Raw genomic sequence first — 20546 nt, 5'->3', positions numbered from 1 at the left:
GTTTCTTTTTCCATGGCTTATTGAAGAATAAAAGAAAGAAACATCAGACTCTAGAAGTATAACATGTGGATAATCTATTTGAAAATTATGACTAGTTAATATAGCTTTGTACAAAGTATTTTCGTTAATAAATGATTAAGGAACTGTAAAAAACAATATAGATTTTTTAAATCTTGCTAAACTTTTAGACAAGGGGAAAAAAACAGGAGATCTTACTGAATAGTTGCTACATAATCGGCCAAAAGATTCTATTGATACCTGAAAACGGAACATTTAGTAATATGCAACCAATATTGAGCACATAGAACACTAACAAATAACAAAGGAGGCAATTCCTTACTCGCTAGTTAGAAGATAAAACAATGTCGGAGAACATCAGAAGGCATACTTGAACTTTATTTGTTCCTAATTTTGACATCAAAAGTACAGACTATAACATGCATAGAGATCCAATCATATATTTGACAATCATTAACCATTTATCAATACATGGGTATGCTAGGTCCGAAGTGTTCTTGCAGATTCTACAACGCAGGGAATTATAGTAAACATTGTCATACAACATGGAATTAGCTGATTAGAATGGATTGAGAAATGGTAAGATACATTCAAAGGGCAAGAAACCTAGTAGCAAAACTGAATCAAAGAGATTGTGACACCAAATGCACGGAAATATTTCATTTGTAACTGCTAGCTCCATCGGATTTGCTTTTACTTTCAATTATTACAAAACTATTCTTGTAAGGATTGCTTCTATTTTTATTTATACAGGATAGCACATTCGCATCAGGTATGATCCGATAGTTCTACCAGTTCAAATGAAAAGGTAAATTGGGGAGACTTTTAAGTGAGGATAAAGCTATCATACCAAATATTTGACAGCTGGTAAGTAGAAAGAGGCGCGAAGAACAGCTTCCGTGCTAGGAGCTAAACAAAGACATCTTTTGCTTCTTAGCTGGGACCATACCAGGGCGCCGGACCGCCATTAATATGCCCATTCCCTTGGATTCCTACTCCATTAGGGATTATGGATGGAGGAATACCAATTGGCACCAGAGGAGCTGAAGAATACAAGCCATGCACTTGTGAAAGAGGATGCCCAGCTGCCAAAGAATGGCCATTACTTTTTATCTTTTGAATGGCATGGATCTGCCTAAGCCCGTCTTCGTGAATGCGGGTAAGTGTTTCGAGTTCTTTCATTGACAAGGATTCCACACCCACACCATAAAGTGGGGCATGGCGTGACATTTCTTCTTGTAGTGAAGCTTCAAGTGAATGTATACATTGCTGCCAAACAATTAACTATGGGGCTTAGAAAACAAACCTTAAGTTCAAGAAAATAGCAAATTATGTTAAAACAATTTTAATTAAAAGAAATATACAACTAAAGGGAGTACAGAAACATAGAAGTTCCTTCTTGATTGCATAATTTCTTATGGACACTAATTCAGGCGAGACAATGAAGAAAATAAATGTGCAAGGAAAAAGCCATGTAAGCTCTTTTACATGAACACTAATGGTTTCATTTTAAGATCAACAAGACAGGAATAATGATAGTAGAAAGAGAAAATACATCTATCCATAAATTTTTCTGCTGTTGAATTTCACATTCTAACTTATAGATAAGTAAGCTTGTTTAAAATAACAAAAGAATTCTTATTTCATTACAAGATACAAGACCCTATTTATATACAGATTTAGGATCCTATATTCTAGGAAATATATATTTATAGCTAATACTCCCCCTCAAGTTGGAGCATAGATATTAATCATGCCCAACTTGTTACAAAGATAATCAACTCGGATCTCATTTAAAGCTTTTGTGAAGATGTCCCCTAATTGTTCTCCAGTTTTTACATATCCTGTAGTGATCAAGCCTTGTTGAATTTTCTCACGAACAAAATGACAATCAATTTCAATGTGCTTAGTCCGCTCATGGAACACGGGATTTGATGCAATGTGAATAGCAACTTGATTATCACACCATAGTTTTGCTGGTACTGAAATTTTAAGTCCTACTTCAGTCAACAGTTGATATATCCACATTATTTCACACACAGACTGTGTCATAGCCCTATATTCTGATTCTGCACTGGATCGTGACACAACCTTTTGCTTTTTACTCTTCCATGATACTAAATTTCCTCCAACAAAAATACAATAACCTGAAGTAGACCTTCTATCCATTTTAGAACCTGCCCAATCTGCATCTGAAAAACATTCAATATGAGTGTGCCCATGATTTTTATATACAATACCTCGTCCGGGTGCGCCCTTCAAGTAACACAAAATTTGCTCTAACGCTGCCCAATGATGAACTGTTGGAGATGACATATACTGACTAATAACACTAACCGAATATGCAATATCTGGACGAGTCAAGGTAAGATAATTCAACTTTCCAACCAACCTTCGATATCTCTCTGGATGTTCAAATAATTCTCCATCTACTGTAAGATCCACGTTCTGAGTTATCGGAGTACTACAAGGTTTTGCCCCTAATTTTCCTGTCTCAGTTAATAAGTCGAGAACATATTTCCTCTGAGATAGAAATATACCATTTTTACTCCTCATAACTTCAACACCTAAGAAATACTTTAGCACCCCTAAATCTTTTGTATGAAACTGAGTGAGAATGAAAGATTTGAGAGATGAAATTCCCGTAGTATCACTTCCAGTGATAACAATATCATCCACATACACAACTAACAGAATAACACCAGCTCCTGACTGCTTGTAGAACACAGAATGATCAGACTTGCTTTTCTTCATACCAAACTTTTCAACAACCTGACTGAATTTTCCAAACCAAGCACGAGGACTTTGTTTCAAACCATACAAAGATTTTCGAAGACGACAAACTCGCCCCATCTCCCCCTGAGCAACAAAACCAGGAGGTTGCTCCATATACACCTCCTCTTGAAGATCACCATGAAGAAAAACATTCTTGATATCAAGTTGATGTAAAGGCCAATGATGAGTAGCAGCAAGAGAAATAAATAATCGAACAGATGTCAACTTTGCAACAGGAGAAAAAGTATCAGAATAATCCACACCATAGGTTTGAGCATAACCCTTAGCAACAAGACGAGCTTTTAGTCTGGCAACTGACCCATCTGGATTGACTTTAACAGTGAATATCCATTTGCATCCAATAGCTTGTTTTCCTGGAGGTAGATCAACCAAGTCCCAAGTATCATTATCATCCAAGGCTTTCATTTCCTCTATCATTGCATCTCTCCAACCGGGATGAGATAAGGCCTCACGGACAGTTTTAGGAACAGAAACAGAGTCAAGTGAAGCAATAAAAGAGCAGGAAGAAGACGACAAGCCATTATTAGAAACAAACGAAGAGATAGGATAAGTACACTGACGTTTACCTTTACGTAATGCAATAGGAAGATCATCATTCGGAGTTGGATCTGATGACGAAGTAGTAGGTGCAGGACATGAATCAAGAGGTTGACGCCTGGAGTATACTTGAACAATAGGAGGCTTGACAAGAGCCGGTTCTGAGACAGGTGTGGAGGATGTGACAGAATATACCAATAAATCATCATCTTCCCTTTGAGAAGTCGGGATATGTGAGGATGAGAAATAAGGTGTGTCTTCCATGAAAGTAACATCGATTGAAACAAGATATTTATTAATACTAGGACAATAACACCTATAACCTTTTTGAAGACGAGAATAACCAAGGAAAATACACTTCAAAGATTTGGGATCTAATTTAGTGACATGTGGACGAACATCCCGAACAAAACAAGTGCTACCAAATATCCTAGGGTTAACAGGAAATAATGACTTATTAGGAAACAAAATTTTGTAAGGAATCTCACCATGAAGAACAGAGGATGACATACGGTTAATGAGAAAACATGCAGTAGAAACCGCGTCTGCCCAAAAAGACTTGGGAACATTCATTTGAAATAAAAGAGCTCGTGCAGTTTCAAGAAGATGTCTATTCTTACGTTCAGCCACACCATTTTGGGATGGAGTATCAACACAAGAGGTTTCATGAAGCATACCATTCTGACTCATATAAGATTGAAATAGACTGGACGTATATTCCTTGGCATTATCACTTCGTAAAGTACGGATGGACATATTGAACTGAGTTTTAATTTCCGCACAAAAAGCACAAAATAGAGAAAATAACTCAGAACGATTTTTCATTAAATATAACCAAGTTACACGAGAATAATCATCCACAAAAGTGACAAAATACCTAAAATCAGGTTTAGACAGAATAGGACAAGGACCCCAAATATCAGAATGAACTAACTCAAAAGGAATAATAGCACGTTTATTTATCCTTGGACTTGAACTAAGGCGGTGATGCTTTGCAAACTGACATGACTCACAATTTAATGAAGACACGCTACTATATTGTGGACAAAGCTTCTTGAGCAATGGAAGAGATGGATGTCCTAACCTACAATGAGCCTCAAAAGGAGAATTTACACCCGAACAAGCGAGGGATCTTGGGGCAGGTGGATCAAGAATGTAGAGGCCTCCAGTTTCATGTCCTTTACCAATAATCTTCTTCGTCAAAAGATCCTGAAATAAACAATGATCGGGAAAGAATGAGATGCAACAGTTAAGATTACGAGTTAATTGACTAACAGAGAGCAAATTAAAGGATAAATTAGGTAAATGTAAGACAGAGGATAAAGAAAGCAAAGGAGTAGGATTGACAGTGCCAGACCCACGAACACAAGATGAAGACCCATCAGCTAAGGTAACAATAGGAGTGTTAGATTTATGCGTGAAAGTAGAAAAGAGATTAGAATTACCTGTCATATGATCCGTGGCACCAGAATCAATGACCCACTTAGAGGATGAGGAAACAAGACATGTATTGTGGTTACCTGAATCAGCAATAGCAGTGACAGAGGAAGATGAAGACTTAAGTGATTCCTGATATTGAGAAAACTTGGCAAATTCATCTGCAGAGATAAGCACCGATTTATCAGAGGGATCTTTAGTGGATGCAATATGAGCCAGATGTTTTTGCTGATTTTTGTACTGAAGCTTTCTGCACTCAAACTTTGTATGACCCGGCTTACGACAATAGTTACATATAATACCACTAGAATTTGATGTCCGAGTTTCAAAGTCTTGCGAGTCTCCTCCTTTGTTTCTATTGTGAATAGTTGATTTTTTTGACACATAATTATTATTGCGACTCACCAAAGCACCACTAGGTGGAACAGGTGTGGTATTTTCTGTACGGAGAATGCGGCTAAACACTTCTTGTAACGAGGAGACCTCAGAACTAGATAGAATTTGTGATTTAGCAGATTCGAAGTCAGGTGATAAGCCAGCAAGGAAGCTCATGATAGCCATCTGCTCCCGTTGACGTTGTTGAACCTTCACATCAGGACTAAAGGGTAGCAACATATTAAGCTCCTCATATGTCTTTTTGAAAGCCATAAAATAATTAATCAGAGGTTGATCTTGTTTTTCCACACGGTAAAAAGCTTTGCAAACCTCATACATACGGGTGAGATTTCCTTTTCCAGAGTACAAAAAGTCTAGATAATCCATCAATTCTTTAACGAATTCACAGTGATTAATTAAACCAATTACCTCATTATCAATACAATTTCGAATCTGAAGGAATAAGCGAGCATCTTCTCTAAGCCATGTCTGTTTTGAATCATCTTGTGGCGGGTCATCAGTCAAATGCCCATCTTTGTCAATACTTCGTAGATAAAGACGGACAGTTTTACTCCAATCCAAATAGTTTGAACCATTTAACTTATAATCCGTAATTTTAGACACCACAGACACCATATCCATCACGATAGAAGGTTTATTTTCAGCCATAAGATTTTATTCACAAAAGAAGCCAAATAACTCTGATTTTTTTACTGAAGGAAGTCCAAAGATACGCAGCTCCAAAAGACCGAACAAACTCACAGAGGAAGAGATTTACCTTACTGCTGTGAGACGAAGAAGAATTCCAAATTTGAAGAAGAATTCCAAAAAAGCGAGGAGAGGATGAACAGGGGATGGTGTCGCACAATCGGGAAGAAGAAATCGCGATCTTAAGAAGAAGTCGGCGCCAAAACTAACCCTAATTTATTTGCTCTGATATCATGTTAGTAAAATAACAAAAGAATTCTTGTTACAATTACAAGATACAAGACCTTATTTATATACCAATTTAGGATCCTATATTCTAGGAAAAGGGCCTATATTCTAGGAAATATATTTATAGCTAATAGGAATATATGGAAAATATTATATTGTACTAATTAATGAAACAATTATTACACAGATATATATTGACTCATGATAAAACTCATAATCTAGAACTACTAATTTGGAACTAACCTCACTAAACGAATACCCTATTAATCTATTACCTACACTCTCCTTGAAGCCGGAGCATAAATACTATATATATCCACTTTGTTACATAAACTAAAGAAACTAAAACAAAAACTTAAGGAGTTAATGAAGCGTGTAGCCAAATCTGAATTAATCCTACTAATAACCCTATTGATTTAATACCTCTAATAGTATCTCATGGATTTTCCATAAATAGTGCTTTATATCCAGCAAGATTCCTTTCTAATACATAAGAGAACAAACAAAACTTCTTGCAGGCTGCAGCAGACTTTCATCATTTGTATTCCTAGAAACCAATATCAAAATAAATCAGGTGTCATCTACTTCTAGTGCATGGATCGACCATGACCTTCACCTTCTTCTGCATATGGTGCATGAATCTCAAAAATGTAAGCTCATCCCAAATCAGTTGTATGTTCCAAAAATGACAAAAACAGCTTTGCTAGTGCACAGATCACATAGATACGTAACAGGAAGACAACTATTTCAAGTGATTGATTTTACAGACATTTCGGGACATGTCCAAACTCCAAACAAACTTAATTGATAAATAACTAAAAGAGACTGAACTGGCATTTAGTTGGACCTGATAAATAATAAGTTGAAAAAGCAACAATGATTTCCTTTCACCTTGAATGAGCTGGTCTGGTCTTTCAATATGGAACTACTAGAAATGATTTACTAGCCGGCTAATAAATCATTTTGAAATGGCATATGCATCACATATCCTAGGACCTAGATCAAGTAAAAACACAATTTACAGAAACTCACTTCTACATCTATTTCATTAAAAATTGATGATCTTCTAACAGTCCCTTCAAAGGGATGGTCAGTCCAAAGTGTCAAACAACAAAGTTTTATTTTAGAGAAACATCACCATTATGGGACTATATACACAGTGGAGAAAAACAAGTGAATCCATTAAAATATAAGGGGGAAATGTATTCTAATTAGTGAATATGAGAAAATTCAGATCCCCAAGGACCGGAGATTGATTTACTCCTTCCAAGAAATTTACATGATCATTCTTTGGTATCATAAAGGAGTTGTAAATACTTCTATACAAAATTCAGATGTTGTATACGTCACAAATACTTCGACACATTATTGCCTGTAAAATAGATTGTGCACTATTCTAAGTATTTCTGGAGCTCTCAAAATGGTTTCCTTGAACGTTTCATACCTTAGTTATTTCCTCACAACTATCAAGGGATTTGATCCATAGCTTTTCTTCTAAATCAATAAAAAAAATTATAAATTGTTATTGATTAAATAATAAGATCTATAGTTAACCTTCCAAGCATAAAATGAACTTGATTTCAATTTTTTTGTTTCATCTTTTATTCTTCTCTTAACCACCTTTCCCTAAGGTTTAATATCTGTATACATAGAATGGCATTGTGTGTCACCTTTATTCTTGAAAAACTTTTTCTATAAACACAATATGTTAAGTATATTAAATCTAAGAATTTTAAAGCAGAATAAAGGACTAAAAAAAACATGAGTCTCAATTACTAGGATATATAAATCTGATTGATTCAACTTGTCTAACTATAGAATCTGTTCATTCTCTTTAACCATATTTTCATCTTAAACATATTTCCTCTCATTTCATTGTTTGCCTATTAAAGTTAGAACTGGTTGCTTTAGCATTTTATTTTATTTTTCATAAATAGACATTCACATCCTCAACCACCTTAATTACAACCTCCTCACTTTTGTCACTCTCTGCTAACCACAATTATGCATGCTTGATAATTTGGGATGATAAAAGTCATAAATATACTTCAATGAACCAATCATGTGAAGCTGTATTTATAATCAAAAGTGACTTCACGGGTTTCTAGCAAACAAAGAAAATCAAATTATTAAGCATACATAAATCCATCAATATCAGAATATATAGATCATAGAGGAGGGGCATGGACCAAAATCCTTAAAACTCGTAAAGAAATTAAAACAAAGAAACAAACCTGGCACGCTTGCAGCTTTGCTTCCATTCCATCAATATATGCTTCACAGCGTGCAACTTGTTCTTCTTTCTCCCTTTTCTCTTCCTCAGTTTGCCCAACAGTTTCGGTCAATCTCCGCACTTCATCTTCACGTGATTGCCTGATTTCCTCCCTAATCACTGCCTCTGTAGCATAACGCTTCAATTCTTCATCAATTTTTTTACGTGCAGTTTCTGCACTTTTTAACCTTTCAGCAAGAGCATTCTTCTCCTTGACTACTTTCTGCATCAATCATTACGTCAAGTTATTTTTTTATAACAACTAGTACCACTGTGTTGCTTTGGATCTACAAAATACTACAGGAAAAATAAGAAATTTAGATCTTATGATGAAGAAATGCAGGGATTTGAGGACAATTAAAATTTTGTAATCAGTAAAATATAGTAAAGACATGTAGCCAACTGCATCAATCATTAAACTCGTAATTGATTTGAATATTTCTAGAGATAAGTTCAATGGAGAATGAGATTCATGTAGCCGACTGCGTTAAATACTTTGGACAAACACAGCTTGATGATGCTTTAGTAAATATAATACGAAAAGTATCTAGTAGCTTGTGCAAAGAAAGTAGATTAAATTAATAATAGAGACAATACAGTATACATTTTTTAAAATAAGATGATGCTTATATTTTTCAAGTGATCTTACAACCAAAGTTTAAAATTTTGACCTGTGTCTAGATTTCGGCTTCAGACTGGAACAATACAGTTTCAGTAACGTATTATGTCGTATCGATATAATTTCGATATTTTTAAACATAAAATATATTAACTAAAAATAAAAAAATTAATCTAAATATTTTAAAATAAAAAATTAAATAAATTTTTTAAATATGGGATAATTTTATTAGCTTTAATTAAATATATTTAAATTATTTCAATCATAGGAGTTGATTAAAATTATTAACCTAAATTATTTAATTAAATCTAAATTAAAAACCTTCATCTCTGCCCTTGTATTGCGCAAAGCATTTGCGGCGGCCTCCGCACTAGCACAACGCGTTTGTAGGGCCTCAAGGTACGCCAACACCAAAGGCGTGTCTATGCCGGTGCCGGTCCGCGAGCAGAACGAAATATTTCGCCTCTATCGGACAAAACGAAACGAGATTTTAAACCTTGCTTACAACAACATGACAATTATTTGCTATATGGATCTTATCCTATCATTAAGTTATGTAAGATTATATCATTAGTAACATATTAGATCTTTTAAATAACTTTAGCTGGAGTTTTCCTTTGATTTCCCTCCATTCCCTAGCATTGTTTAATTGATTTGGTGTATTCAATTTATAATCCATTGCTCATCTTTGAACATGTATATAGCAACCATTATTATTATTATTATTATTTGCTTATTTTACTGTCTAATAAAAGTTACATCTAATTGTTTTTCAATAGCAGCTGGTAACTAACCATGCATATCCATTTTAACATTGTCGCCCTTATTATGCTAAATTTTGACGTTTTTTTCTTCTAATTATCTAATATTCTAACCCGTAGAGTATGGTTGTCTATATCAATCTTATAAGTTTTTTTAATTCTAAGGGGCACATAATGGTCACCAAAAAACAAAAAATCCAAAACATCTATGTTTCACCACTTTATCCTCTCAATAATAGCTTCATTGATATCCCCTTATTAAATAATAGATCTGATATGCAACTATTTAAAACTCTAATAAGCAAGGACTTCCTGTCCATCCATATTAACAATTCTCTCGCACTTCTTTTATTGTTGAAAATTGAAACTAAATTTCTTCATTCTACTTAAAACTTTTAATCAAAATTTCTTTAACAATTCAAGTTTCTAGTTTATTTTATTTATACTTTCATCTAATAGCACAAGATCACATGTGAATAACATACACCAACATGGCATTCAATTTTTCATTTTCTGTTTATGTAAATAATAATAATAATAATGGCTTGGAGCAGGCACTTTATGTAAACATGAAGTACTATAAAAAATCATTTTTTTGGCAACACAGTAGCACTAGAATCAGTAATTACATAATCCATATGTCCTTTATCATTGATATAATTTCTAGTTTTTTTTTCTAAAATGCACCACAACACAACATCTAAGAGAATCATAAAATTCTAAGTTGACGAATAGTTAGGTGTAAATTCTTATTTCATTTCTCAATACTTATCCCCCACTGTCTTATTCAATAAATAATACCTAAATTTGATATTCTTATCACAAAACCAAATTGAAACAGTAAGACTTGAGCATATATACTATGTTCCATAACTGAGTCTGGTTTTATTAGGTACATAGCGCAACTCTGATTTGTGCAACAACACATTAGAATCTGTAACCATCTACACAAAGACAACTCTATGTCTCTATCGGTTGATCAAATGCTTTATTTATGCAAAGAAAGATGTGGTCTGGAGAGTAATCTCAATGGTTCATCATCGAAGCAATAGAACTTCAACTAATAACACCTGATGAATACAAACAAATTTTAAGATGACGTTTGCTATCATATACTCATCAGTTAAAATAACCAATTTGGTATGCTTGATGGTCTAATGTAATCCTCGTACTCAACAAAGAATAATTTTACCAATGCTAAAAACTCTAATAGTAATGTCTACAAAAATAATGAAAGAACAAACTTCTGACAACTCGAGTATCAAATGGATATTCGGGGTGGGTTTGCTGTCACAAAATGTTGTTTGTAAAGGAGAGTAAAAATTCAATAATTCAGAAAATTAGCAAAGCACTCCAAATATCTGAAAGATGAGCCAAAAGAAACTGGCAAGTAAAAATATTGAAAAATGAAAGGTTTATTTCTGAACCAAACATTACAGTACCTTTAACTCATCACGCTTCCTGGATTTTAGTTGTGACAGTTGTGTCTCAGCATCATGAAGGTGTTCCTGAAGAACTCTCCTGTCAGCAGAGAGCTTTGCAATTTCCTCATCTTTCTCAGATCGAAGCCATTCCAATTGGTTCTCAACTTCCAATAGCTGCTCAGTTAGTTCCTTTCTTTCATGGGCAAATTGCTCTAACTCAGCTTTCAACTCAGCCTGTCATTGAAGAAAATAACCAACAAAGTAATCAGAGGGCAAATAAATGGGTCTAGAACTGAATGTAGACCAGTAAGTCAAAAAAGAACAGACCTTAAGACGATTGTTGGTTGCCTCTGATTCATTTAGCTTTTGTGATAAAGAAGCTTTTTCATTAGTAAAGTTAACAATTTCATCTTGCTTTTCCTCCCGAAGACGAATATTTTCATCCTCAACAGCACATATCTGATGCCAAAGGTTGGCACGGTCAACTTGGGCAACTTCAGCAACCTCACGCAACATGTTTAAAACTGGTCTAGCTATTCCATCTTCCTCCCTGACAAGAAATATCAAGACATCTATATCTATATCAACTGTGCGGCAATTATTGGACATATTTGTTGCCCGTTCTACAAGCCCCTTCAACATCCTAAATCGGTAATGCTCCTCAGTGTAAATCTTAAACATGATAGCATAAAGCATCCTCACAAAGTCCTGGACTCTTGTATCAGTGGAAAGAGATAATACTTCACCGAGAGAAAGAACTGATGTGAAGTCATCTTCTTGGACTGGCAATGAATTAAAGTTTGCATCTACTAAGTCTTGCCTGTTCTGCGAATCATCCACAACAGACTTAGATTTGGCATTCAACCTCTGCGAATGACGCCTTTCTAAGACCAGAGCAACTGATTGCAACCCGATGGCTCCTTGAGTTAAAGCTCTTTCAAAAACCTGCGAAACTTCTACAAACAATCCAGGTATGGATAACATCTCTACCAACATGTAAACATCAGTGTGGTGATGGCATCCATGAACAACTTGATCATTCCTCACATGCCTATCAGTCAAAAGGCTATTTTCCACAGAAGAATAAGAACTATAAGATGTGGTGCAATTATCATCAAACTCACTATCAGAGTCGATGCCACTTAAAATGGCTTCAGCTATGTCAACGTGACTGTGAACAGTTTGTGCCAGAAAATCCAGCACACATTGCGGAACTTCAGTGCCAAGGCTTTTAAGTCTCAAACGGAATGTTTTGACCTACATGGAAAAAAGAGAGTGAAAATGGGTCTATCATTTGTATTTAATGTTATAGAGCATATGGGGATTAATCAAACTATGTAAGAAACAAAATGCATACAGCTTGAGGAAGATGTTGACATTGCAATGCAGCTTTAAAAATAAAACCCATTGCTGCTACTAGAGGCTCATCATTGGAGTCAGTCAACAGCTCAAAAGCCTGATATAGGATATGCTCCACCAACTCATTTTCAAACTCCAACTGAAATAGAGCACGAAAAACCTGAAAAGAAGATGAGATGTTAGAGGGAAAAAAAGAAAAGACCACATGTATGTAAAGTTAAATTTTCTCTCCAGAAAACTATCTAGAAGTCCATAGATTATGAGAGAGAATAAGAATATAATTAGCAGGAACATGACCATGAAGAAATGAACAATACCAGTGACCATAGCGAGTCATCAGCATCTGGCTTCCGAAGATGGTCTAGAAGTGCACAAGCAGCAATAGAATGTTCAGAAGGATCAACCAGCTTGGGTACAAGAGCAATTAAATCAGGTTGAAGATGCTTTGGAGATTTATCAAGCACAAGAATAATCTTCTGGACTGTTTGAGGATGTCTTCGTGGTTCAGGACATCCTTGAGGCACAGCACTGTCAAGGGTGTTCAGTGAATTAACAATCAATTCCAAAAGCTCCTCGGATTGCTCTGGCCATTTTGTCTAAAAAGAATTTAACAGTATAGTACATTAATAAAGAATATAAACCTGAGTGCTGTTAGAGCTTACAGATGTGATTAAGATACTACCTTAGGAACTTCAATAAATACATCATCTGCTGGTTGATCCCCAGCGGAAGTCTCAGGAGGAGAGATGGATTGGTCCTGGTTACTTTTGTGTCTCTCGTATGTTTTCAATAATGAGCTTTGTACTGCATAAGTGGTTTTGATTTCTTCAATCTCATGTCCCAATCTCTCATAAAAGTCGCATGTTGCATATTCTGTTGACAATTCATTATCACCACTGGGTTCTGGTGGACTGCTAGCTTCATTAGAACTAGGAGAATTTTTTGAGCTTGCTTCAGAAGAGTCATACCCAATTCTCACTTCTGATGGTTGACAACACTCCACCATAATATCTAGGAGCAAGTCAATGATAGCTTGTTGCAAAACTTTAACACCCATCAACAAATTAATCAAGCTTGGAGAATTGACATCACCCTTTGAAGCATCCTTTTTACTGCAGCCAGCTGAAGATATTTTGGTAGGAAGAAGCAAGCGCTTGACTTTAGCAGGGTTATCAAGATAAACACGCAGACCAGACAGAAATCCAGCAATTGCACCAGCATCCATGAGGAGCTTTTCCCTGAAAGTAACCTGGGGTTGGGAAGGGTTATCTCCGTATGTCAGATGGAAACCTGCTCGTGAAAGAAGATTTCTGAACACGTCTTCTTCATCTCCACTAATACATTCACTATCTTCAGACTCAATAAGATCATCAGCGTCTGTTGATAATGCATCCTGCTCATCTTCTGAGGCCAAAACCTGACAAAAAGAAGTCAGAAGCTTGATGAGCATATGCAAGTGCACAATCTAGATAAGCTCATGTACATGCTTTACTACAAAAATATTAGGTAAAAAGAACAATGTTATATCAACATCTGTAATTACAATTTGTCCATGCGACACATGGTAGATGCAATTCAATAAGCATTGTTGTTGTGAACTACTATGTTACTAGGACTAGGTAGAAGTATTCAACAAGGGTATGGATCTAGGCACTTATTTTCTAAATTTGTCTGCACATGTTTAATGGGTGACTCGTGCATGACTCCAGTGTCAATACTTGTGAGATGGGTTTCCAAAGGGGATCATTTCACATTCTGTTGACCTATTTCAAAATTCACCTAGCCACAGAAGTTCCTTGTAAAAGTTGGCCTCAAATACAAATTTAAACCTGGTCAATTACCCCATGCTACAAAAGAATACTTTAAGATTGTAAATTTTGCAGCTTTACTGGTATATTTTGTTTTTGATTTGATGAGAAGAGCATTTGCAAGTTCTAATTCAACTTGATCTCATTAGATAGCCATTTAGAGAAACCAGTACATTAGGTAGTTTGAGACATTAATAGAGTGTTGCTTGCACAAATTATAGCAAACACAGAAAGAGGTAGTGTGCTCTACTTTAACATCAGACAGACACATAATCATGGTAGATGAACAAGTCCCACTTTATCACAGTTGAAATGCATTCCCGAATTCAGTCTTACCTCGAGATCAGAAAACTCAAACCAGGGGCAGCAATCAGTGATCTCACAAATGAATATAACAGTGTCACGAACAAGAAATCCTGCATCAGATTCCAGCAAATCTGAAACCTTCATAAACTGCAGGACAGAATTGTTCCAAGTTTTGGTGCAGATCGAAGACTCCTTCCACACAGTCTGTGCAGGATTTTTCTGGTTAACAATAGCCATTCTGTACTGAACCCAAAAATTTTTATCAGGGTCAGTTCCAGATGACTGATCACTCTCCAAGTATATACAGATAGTGTCGAAGGATTCATAGACACCTGCAATGTGATCAAAGGGGCAAAAAATGCAACATGATTCAGTAAAATGAAAGCATGTGCAGCTATTGAGAAACCTAGATTCACAATGTACCTATTCGGAGCTCACAACCCCCAGCTTGAAAAAATTTGCTAAAAATCTTGCGTGTTTCCATGATCTCCTTAAAGGACAAAAAACTTTCCACCCTCCATGTGAATGATCCTCTCTTGCATATAGCATCAACTTGAGATGTTGCAAGCACATTCTGTGAGTCAGAGTCTGAGACACCAAATTCTTGTATTATAGAAGTTTCCTTCAATATAAGAACCTCAGCAGAGAAAACAACAGTGTCCTGAAGAAGAAACCCAGAATCCTGATCAAAGAGACTAGTTAAAGTCACAAACTCACGCCAACCCCAGTCTTTTGCAGCCTTTGAGTAGCGATTCTGTGACTCCTTCGTGACAGATTTCTCCTCCATTTTCTGATTGACAACTGACAACCGGTGACTCACAAAGCAGCTCCAATCACTTGTAGTGTTGCGGGAATCTGTGACCTCCAGAAACACAGAGAGGTGGCATGGTGGTTGAGACTGCCCTGATGCCCATTGTGGATGTAAAGAAAACAAAGGTGAACATGATCAGCAAGTGCACTTTCTACCATTGTATGTGCAAGAATTGATTAGAAATGATCCAAATTGGCATATGCCAAAAACTAATAAGCGTCTAAAAAGACCTAGATAGTGTCAGCATTAAATTGCATTACATATTAATAGAAACTGACAGATAAGTAACTTATTACTACCAGAAGGGTAACTAGCAAAGAATAACAATATTCAGCAGCAAAATGAGACCATTACCAGCAGGGACAGTAATACACAAATTGCACCCACGACGTAGAGAAACCAAAGTGTAATAGAACAAAATGATAGTAAGTTGGGAGAGAGAAGGAAATACGCTGCACAACCAGGCAAAGAAGCCACACTTCTGAATAAGAGGATACCAAATTGGACCTCAGTATCAATAAAAATGAGAAGCTGATAGAATTCCACAAAGGAACATTAGGCGTGGTTGTTTACATGTGTTTCTAGATCAAACTAAGTATTTTGATCATAGCAGAAAATAAGAGGCAAAAGAGCATTATAGAAAGAGCTTACCTCTAGGATAAATAATCAGACGGCAGTCCCTATTGCCAACCTGAAACTTCCTACTCTTAATGCAGAGCCCCGTGATCTTGCGCTTCTTAAGCAGGTCTTTGAGCCTTGTGAAGTTTTCGATCCTCCATGTGAATTTGCCAAAATGCCCATCCGACTTCTTTGCCACCCCCCTACCCCCACTGATGCCTACTAGAGACCCAGAGTTCTTTGTGAAGCTGCTCGATTCCCTAATGACATGAAAGGATGTGCTGAACATAGCAGTGTCATCGACAACGAATCCAGCATCTGCACTGACGAAGTCCTCCATACGCATGTAGTCATTCCACCCCAAGCTGGTGTTGTCACCACCTTTATTGTCCGCAGCAAATCGTCCATAGGAGTCACGGTGCACATGGTTCAACCCAGGCCGCTGGTTCAGGGCCGACATTCGGAAGAGACACCAGCAGCTACGATCAGGAGCAGGAGCAGCAGGAGAGGCCACATTATTGGCAGTCTTCTCTGTATCCTTGCTCTCGAGACACATAGAGAGGTGGTCGACCCCCGCGACGGAGCTCTGGTACACACTGATCCTGAGGTTGCAATCGCCGGCCGGGAACACGGGGCTCATGATCTTCTGCGTCTTGATCATATCGAGGAAGAGGCTAAAGTTATGGACCTTCCAGGAGAACTTTCCGCCAAGAACGTCAGCCGGTGTGGGCTGCGGCTCATGGTCACGGCTGAAGGCGACGGTTTCGTGGAGTAGCAGTATGTCGGCGGTGACAACGAGGGAGTCCGAGGACGGAAGGAGAAACCCGGATCTCGGATCGAGGACGCCGGAGCAAGGAGCGAAGTCGCACCAGCCGTGCGACTTCTTCTTGGAGGAGAACCGATGCCAGGAGTCGCGCGCGACGGACTTGGAGTCATCGAGGTGGTTGCACACCGCGAGGCGGTAGCTGGCGAAGCAGTCCCACTTATTCCCGGAGGAGGAGGAACCGCCGCCGCGGGGGTCGACAATCTGGAGGTAGAGCGAGAGGTAGCCAGGGAGCGCCTGCGAGTCGCCGCGCGGGTAGACGAGGAGGCGGCAATCGTAGCCGCCCACCTCGAAGTAGCGGCTCCAGAGCGCGCGCGCCTTCGCGCGGGGGAACTGCGGGATAGTCCAACGGCAGACGGCGGAGTGGTCGCCGCGCCGCTCCACCGCCACGGCGTCGCCGCCGCTGGCGTCTCGGGAGCTGGGGACGGGGGCATCCGCCGGTGCCGCCGAGGGCGAGGCAGCGGCTGGCCGCCGGGGCTCCAAGCAGGGTCCCGATGTCGAGGCCGAAGACGAGGCGGAGGAGGAGGAGGAGGAGATGAACTCGTGGAGATCGGCAGCAGGAATCATGGCGGTGGGAGAGACGGAAGGATCGATCGTCGATCGTTCGCTAGGGATCGGCTTGGATAGAAACGAAATGGACTGGATTGGAATATGCGATGCAAGTGTTCGGCTTATTGCGGCAACTGCAGGGGTTGGGAGATTTGGGGGCGAGGCGAGGGCCGAAGAGGAGAAGGGTGGGGGGACTATAGCAGGGGTTGCATTGTCTGCGTGCGCGGAGGAGACTATTTGGCTCGGAATTTGGTCATAATAAATTTATATCGTATGTCAATTTATAGCATTCTTGAATTTGTTTTATAATTTTAAAATTATTAATTTTTAGCTTTATATTAAAGACAAAAAAAAAGCCAATTGCGTATTATTAATAACTACATCAGTATTTCATTTCATTAAATAAAGTAGCAGTGTTGAGGCTGACCAGAGAAAATAATATAAATAAAGAAAGAAAAAAAGAATTTTGTGGAGAAATTTGATGGATATTTATTTTCGAAATAAATAAAATAAAGTGTAAATTTTCACAACCAAATTTGAAATGATTGGATGGAACAAATCCGAAATAGATGGAGGGTGATTAAAGGCAACTGTCTACGTAATTAAAAGTCAACATTGTTGTAGACCATTCATTTAAGTTTTCTTTAGTTTAGAAAGGTAATAATCAACATTGTCGTGATAACTGCAGTTTTTCAATTTATTTTTTTATAAATAATTGTAGAATTAATCGTGTGAGCCCATTAAGATAGCAGATTCCATCTTTTACAGAAAATATAAGGAGAGGAGTCTTCATAATATAGTTGATTACGATGGAGTAAATTTGTAGAAGAGGATAAGTGTTCGAATCTCGACGAAGTCGAGTAATATTCTCCTCTGTCGTGATCAACTGTAATTTTTTAATTTATCGTAGAAGCGATCATGTGAGGTCACTGAGTGATGAATTCTACTTTTTACAGAAAAAAATATAAGGAGAGGAATGTTTTTTTATAGAGTGAATAAAATCTCAATTAAATCGAGATTCAGTTAATTTAAATATATATTTTTTATTATTTTAATTTATTTGAGACTCGATTTTAAAATTTTAAATTTAATTAAACTGAATTGATATTAATGTACTACTATACTATGAGCAATCCATTTTTTTAACCTAAATTGGACAACGACCATACAACTTGATTGATTATTGATAAACCGAATTAATTCAACTGTTAAATAATAGTTGATTGAGTAACATTATCAATCGATTGTTAAAAAAAGAATCCATTAATTTGATAATTATCAAATTAATCAATTTTATATCGGTATGATTTATTCGATTATAGTAGTAAAATTAGGTCGATTCTATTGATCCAAAAATAATTTGGTTAGTTTGATTCTGATTTATTTAATTTGATCGGTTCAATTTTTAAGCAAATGCTGACTTTTATTTGTATCCTGATGAATGTGAATAAATTTAATATTCGTTTTGATAAAATTAATTTATTTGCATTCAATAGTAAAATATATAAAATAAATAAACTTAAATACTAATTAATTTGGTTTTTTAATGTTCATTAATAAAGTTGATAAATAATTCATGAATACATTTATTTATTAATTTATGTAAAATTTAGATTTAATTTTTTAATTTTTATTTAAATATATAAAATAAGTTATTTATAAAATTTTATAATAATAATAATAATGTATTAAAAATAAAATATAATATACGTTTCATATATCATATAAATATTTTATCTAAATTACACAGATAAGAACGTTATAAGCAAATGATATATTGTTATGTTGTACATCGTGAATACTTTGTATAAAATATTTTTTTAAATAAATAAGTTTAACATAATTAAATTCAATTTACACTTCTAAATACAACTAATCAAATTCATGTTATATATATATATATATATATATATATATAAAATTAATATGGTCTATGTCAATTAAATTTACAGTCGTGAATACTTTTGATTAGGTTCCTTCTCGTCCCTAGTGCTACGATGTAGATGTGAGGCCCTCCAATGGATAATCAGATATCTCTTAGGTTCGAATCTCAGCTGCGACGTACTATAGGAGATTTCCCCTAGTGAGAAGCAGGCTTAAGAATGTTGGTCATCTAGATATGCTTCCGTGAACGCTTCCTGATTTAATCCAGCGATCGGTGGAAAACTTTCGTGAGATTGGATCGATCACTTCCAGAATTAGTTGATTCTAAGAACTTCCATGAGCGCTTCCTAATTTACCTTGGTAGTTGATAAAAAACTTCCATAGGGTCAGACTGATCACTCTTAAGATTAATTGATTCTAAAAGTTGGATACCTAAGAGAGACTCATTCTCGAAAAATTAAATTATTTAGAGGTTCGAATGTGTTTAAAAGGGAATAATATGGTGGAAAAGAAAACCTATAGGTGACAGAGTCAAGTCAATAATCAGACATAGGTATAAGGTCAAAGTCAGGTAAATGAAGGTCCAAACAGCCCCTAGGCTCCCAAAGTGCTCAAGCCCCTCGACTCCTTCTCAGCTCAGTCATTTGACTCTAGAGGGCCCTGAGGGCTCAGACCCCTCGACTCCCCCTTATCTCGGTCACTTGACTCTTAGAGGGCTTAGACCTCTCAACTCCCCCTCAGCTCGATCACTCGACTTCAGAGGACTTAGGCCCCTTAGCTTGACTCTTAAAGGGCTCAAAATCCTTGACTCCCCCTTAGCTATGCAACTTGACTCTAGAGGGCTTAGGTCACTTGACTCCTCTGGCTCTCTTGTCCCTAAGATGGATAACGACGACAAATATTCCCAAGACACTTGGTATCCTATGGATGACGGAACAGTTATACAATTGTTAGACTTGGTCTTCTAGTATGGTATCCCATGAATGGAGAAACCAATAACAACTATCAGATCTGGTCTCCCCCCCCCCCCCCCCCCCCCCAAACTATCCCATACGTGGAGATTCTCTATAGAGAGTTATATAAACCCGGGAGAAGATAATTGATACAGAGGGTGCTCTCTCTCTCTCCTTGATTCTTATGTCCTCTATCTTTAATCCTACACAGAACCCTAATTTAAGCGTCAAAGTAGTCACACCAAGCCCCCTCTGTTCGG

General features: G+C 36.9%; 1 protein-coding gene across 1 annotated transcript; it reads right to left on the bottom strand.

The window, feature by feature from the left end:
- Positions 1 to 675: 675 nt before the first annotated feature.
- On the bottom strand, positions 676 to 17631 carry LOC141843252 (uncharacterized). The gene is made up of 10 exons (XM_074731307.1): positions 16111 to 17631; positions 15072 to 15551; positions 14679 to 14980; positions 13217 to 13951; positions 12852 to 13130; positions 12533 to 12694; positions 11503 to 12432; positions 11194 to 11409; positions 8334 to 8594; positions 676 to 1287 (listed from the first exon to the last, which is right to left on the bottom strand). The coding sequence occupies exons 1-10, from the start codon at positions 17465 to 17467 to the stop codon at positions 952 to 954; spliced, it is 5058 nt and encodes a 1685-aa protein (XP_074587408.1). The 5' UTR covers positions 17468 to 17631; the 3' UTR covers positions 676 to 951.
- Positions 17632 to 20546: the final 2915 nt, after the last annotated feature.

The sequence above is a fragment of the Curcuma longa genome, chromosome 12 (assembly GCF_044706935.1).
Source record: "Curcuma longa cultivar G26 ecotype Majalengka, Jawa Barat chromosome 12, ITB_CL_G26_1.1, whole genome shotgun sequence".
Classification (NCBI taxonomy): Eukaryota; Viridiplantae; Streptophyta; class Magnoliopsida; order Zingiberales; family Zingiberaceae; genus Curcuma; species Curcuma longa.
The sequence above is the reverse complement of the archived record's forward strand: the minus strand, read 5'-3'. Positions and strand labels throughout refer to the sequence as shown.

Bases quoted from the DNA above. Each gene is read 5' to 3' on its own strand.
- LOC141843252 (XM_074731307.1), bottom strand. From the start codon at position 17,467: ATGATTCCTGCTGCCGATCTCCACGAGTTCATCTCCTCCTCCTCCTCC. The intron at 14,981-15,071 runs GTACATTGTGAA...ATCACATTGCAG, and splicing joins GGGTTGTGAGCTCCGAATAG to GTGTCTATGAATCCTTCGAC. The intron at 8,595-11,193 runs GTACTGTAATGT...TGATTGATGCAG, and splicing joins GGAAGCGTGATGAGTTAAAG to AAAGTAGTCAAGGAGAAGAA.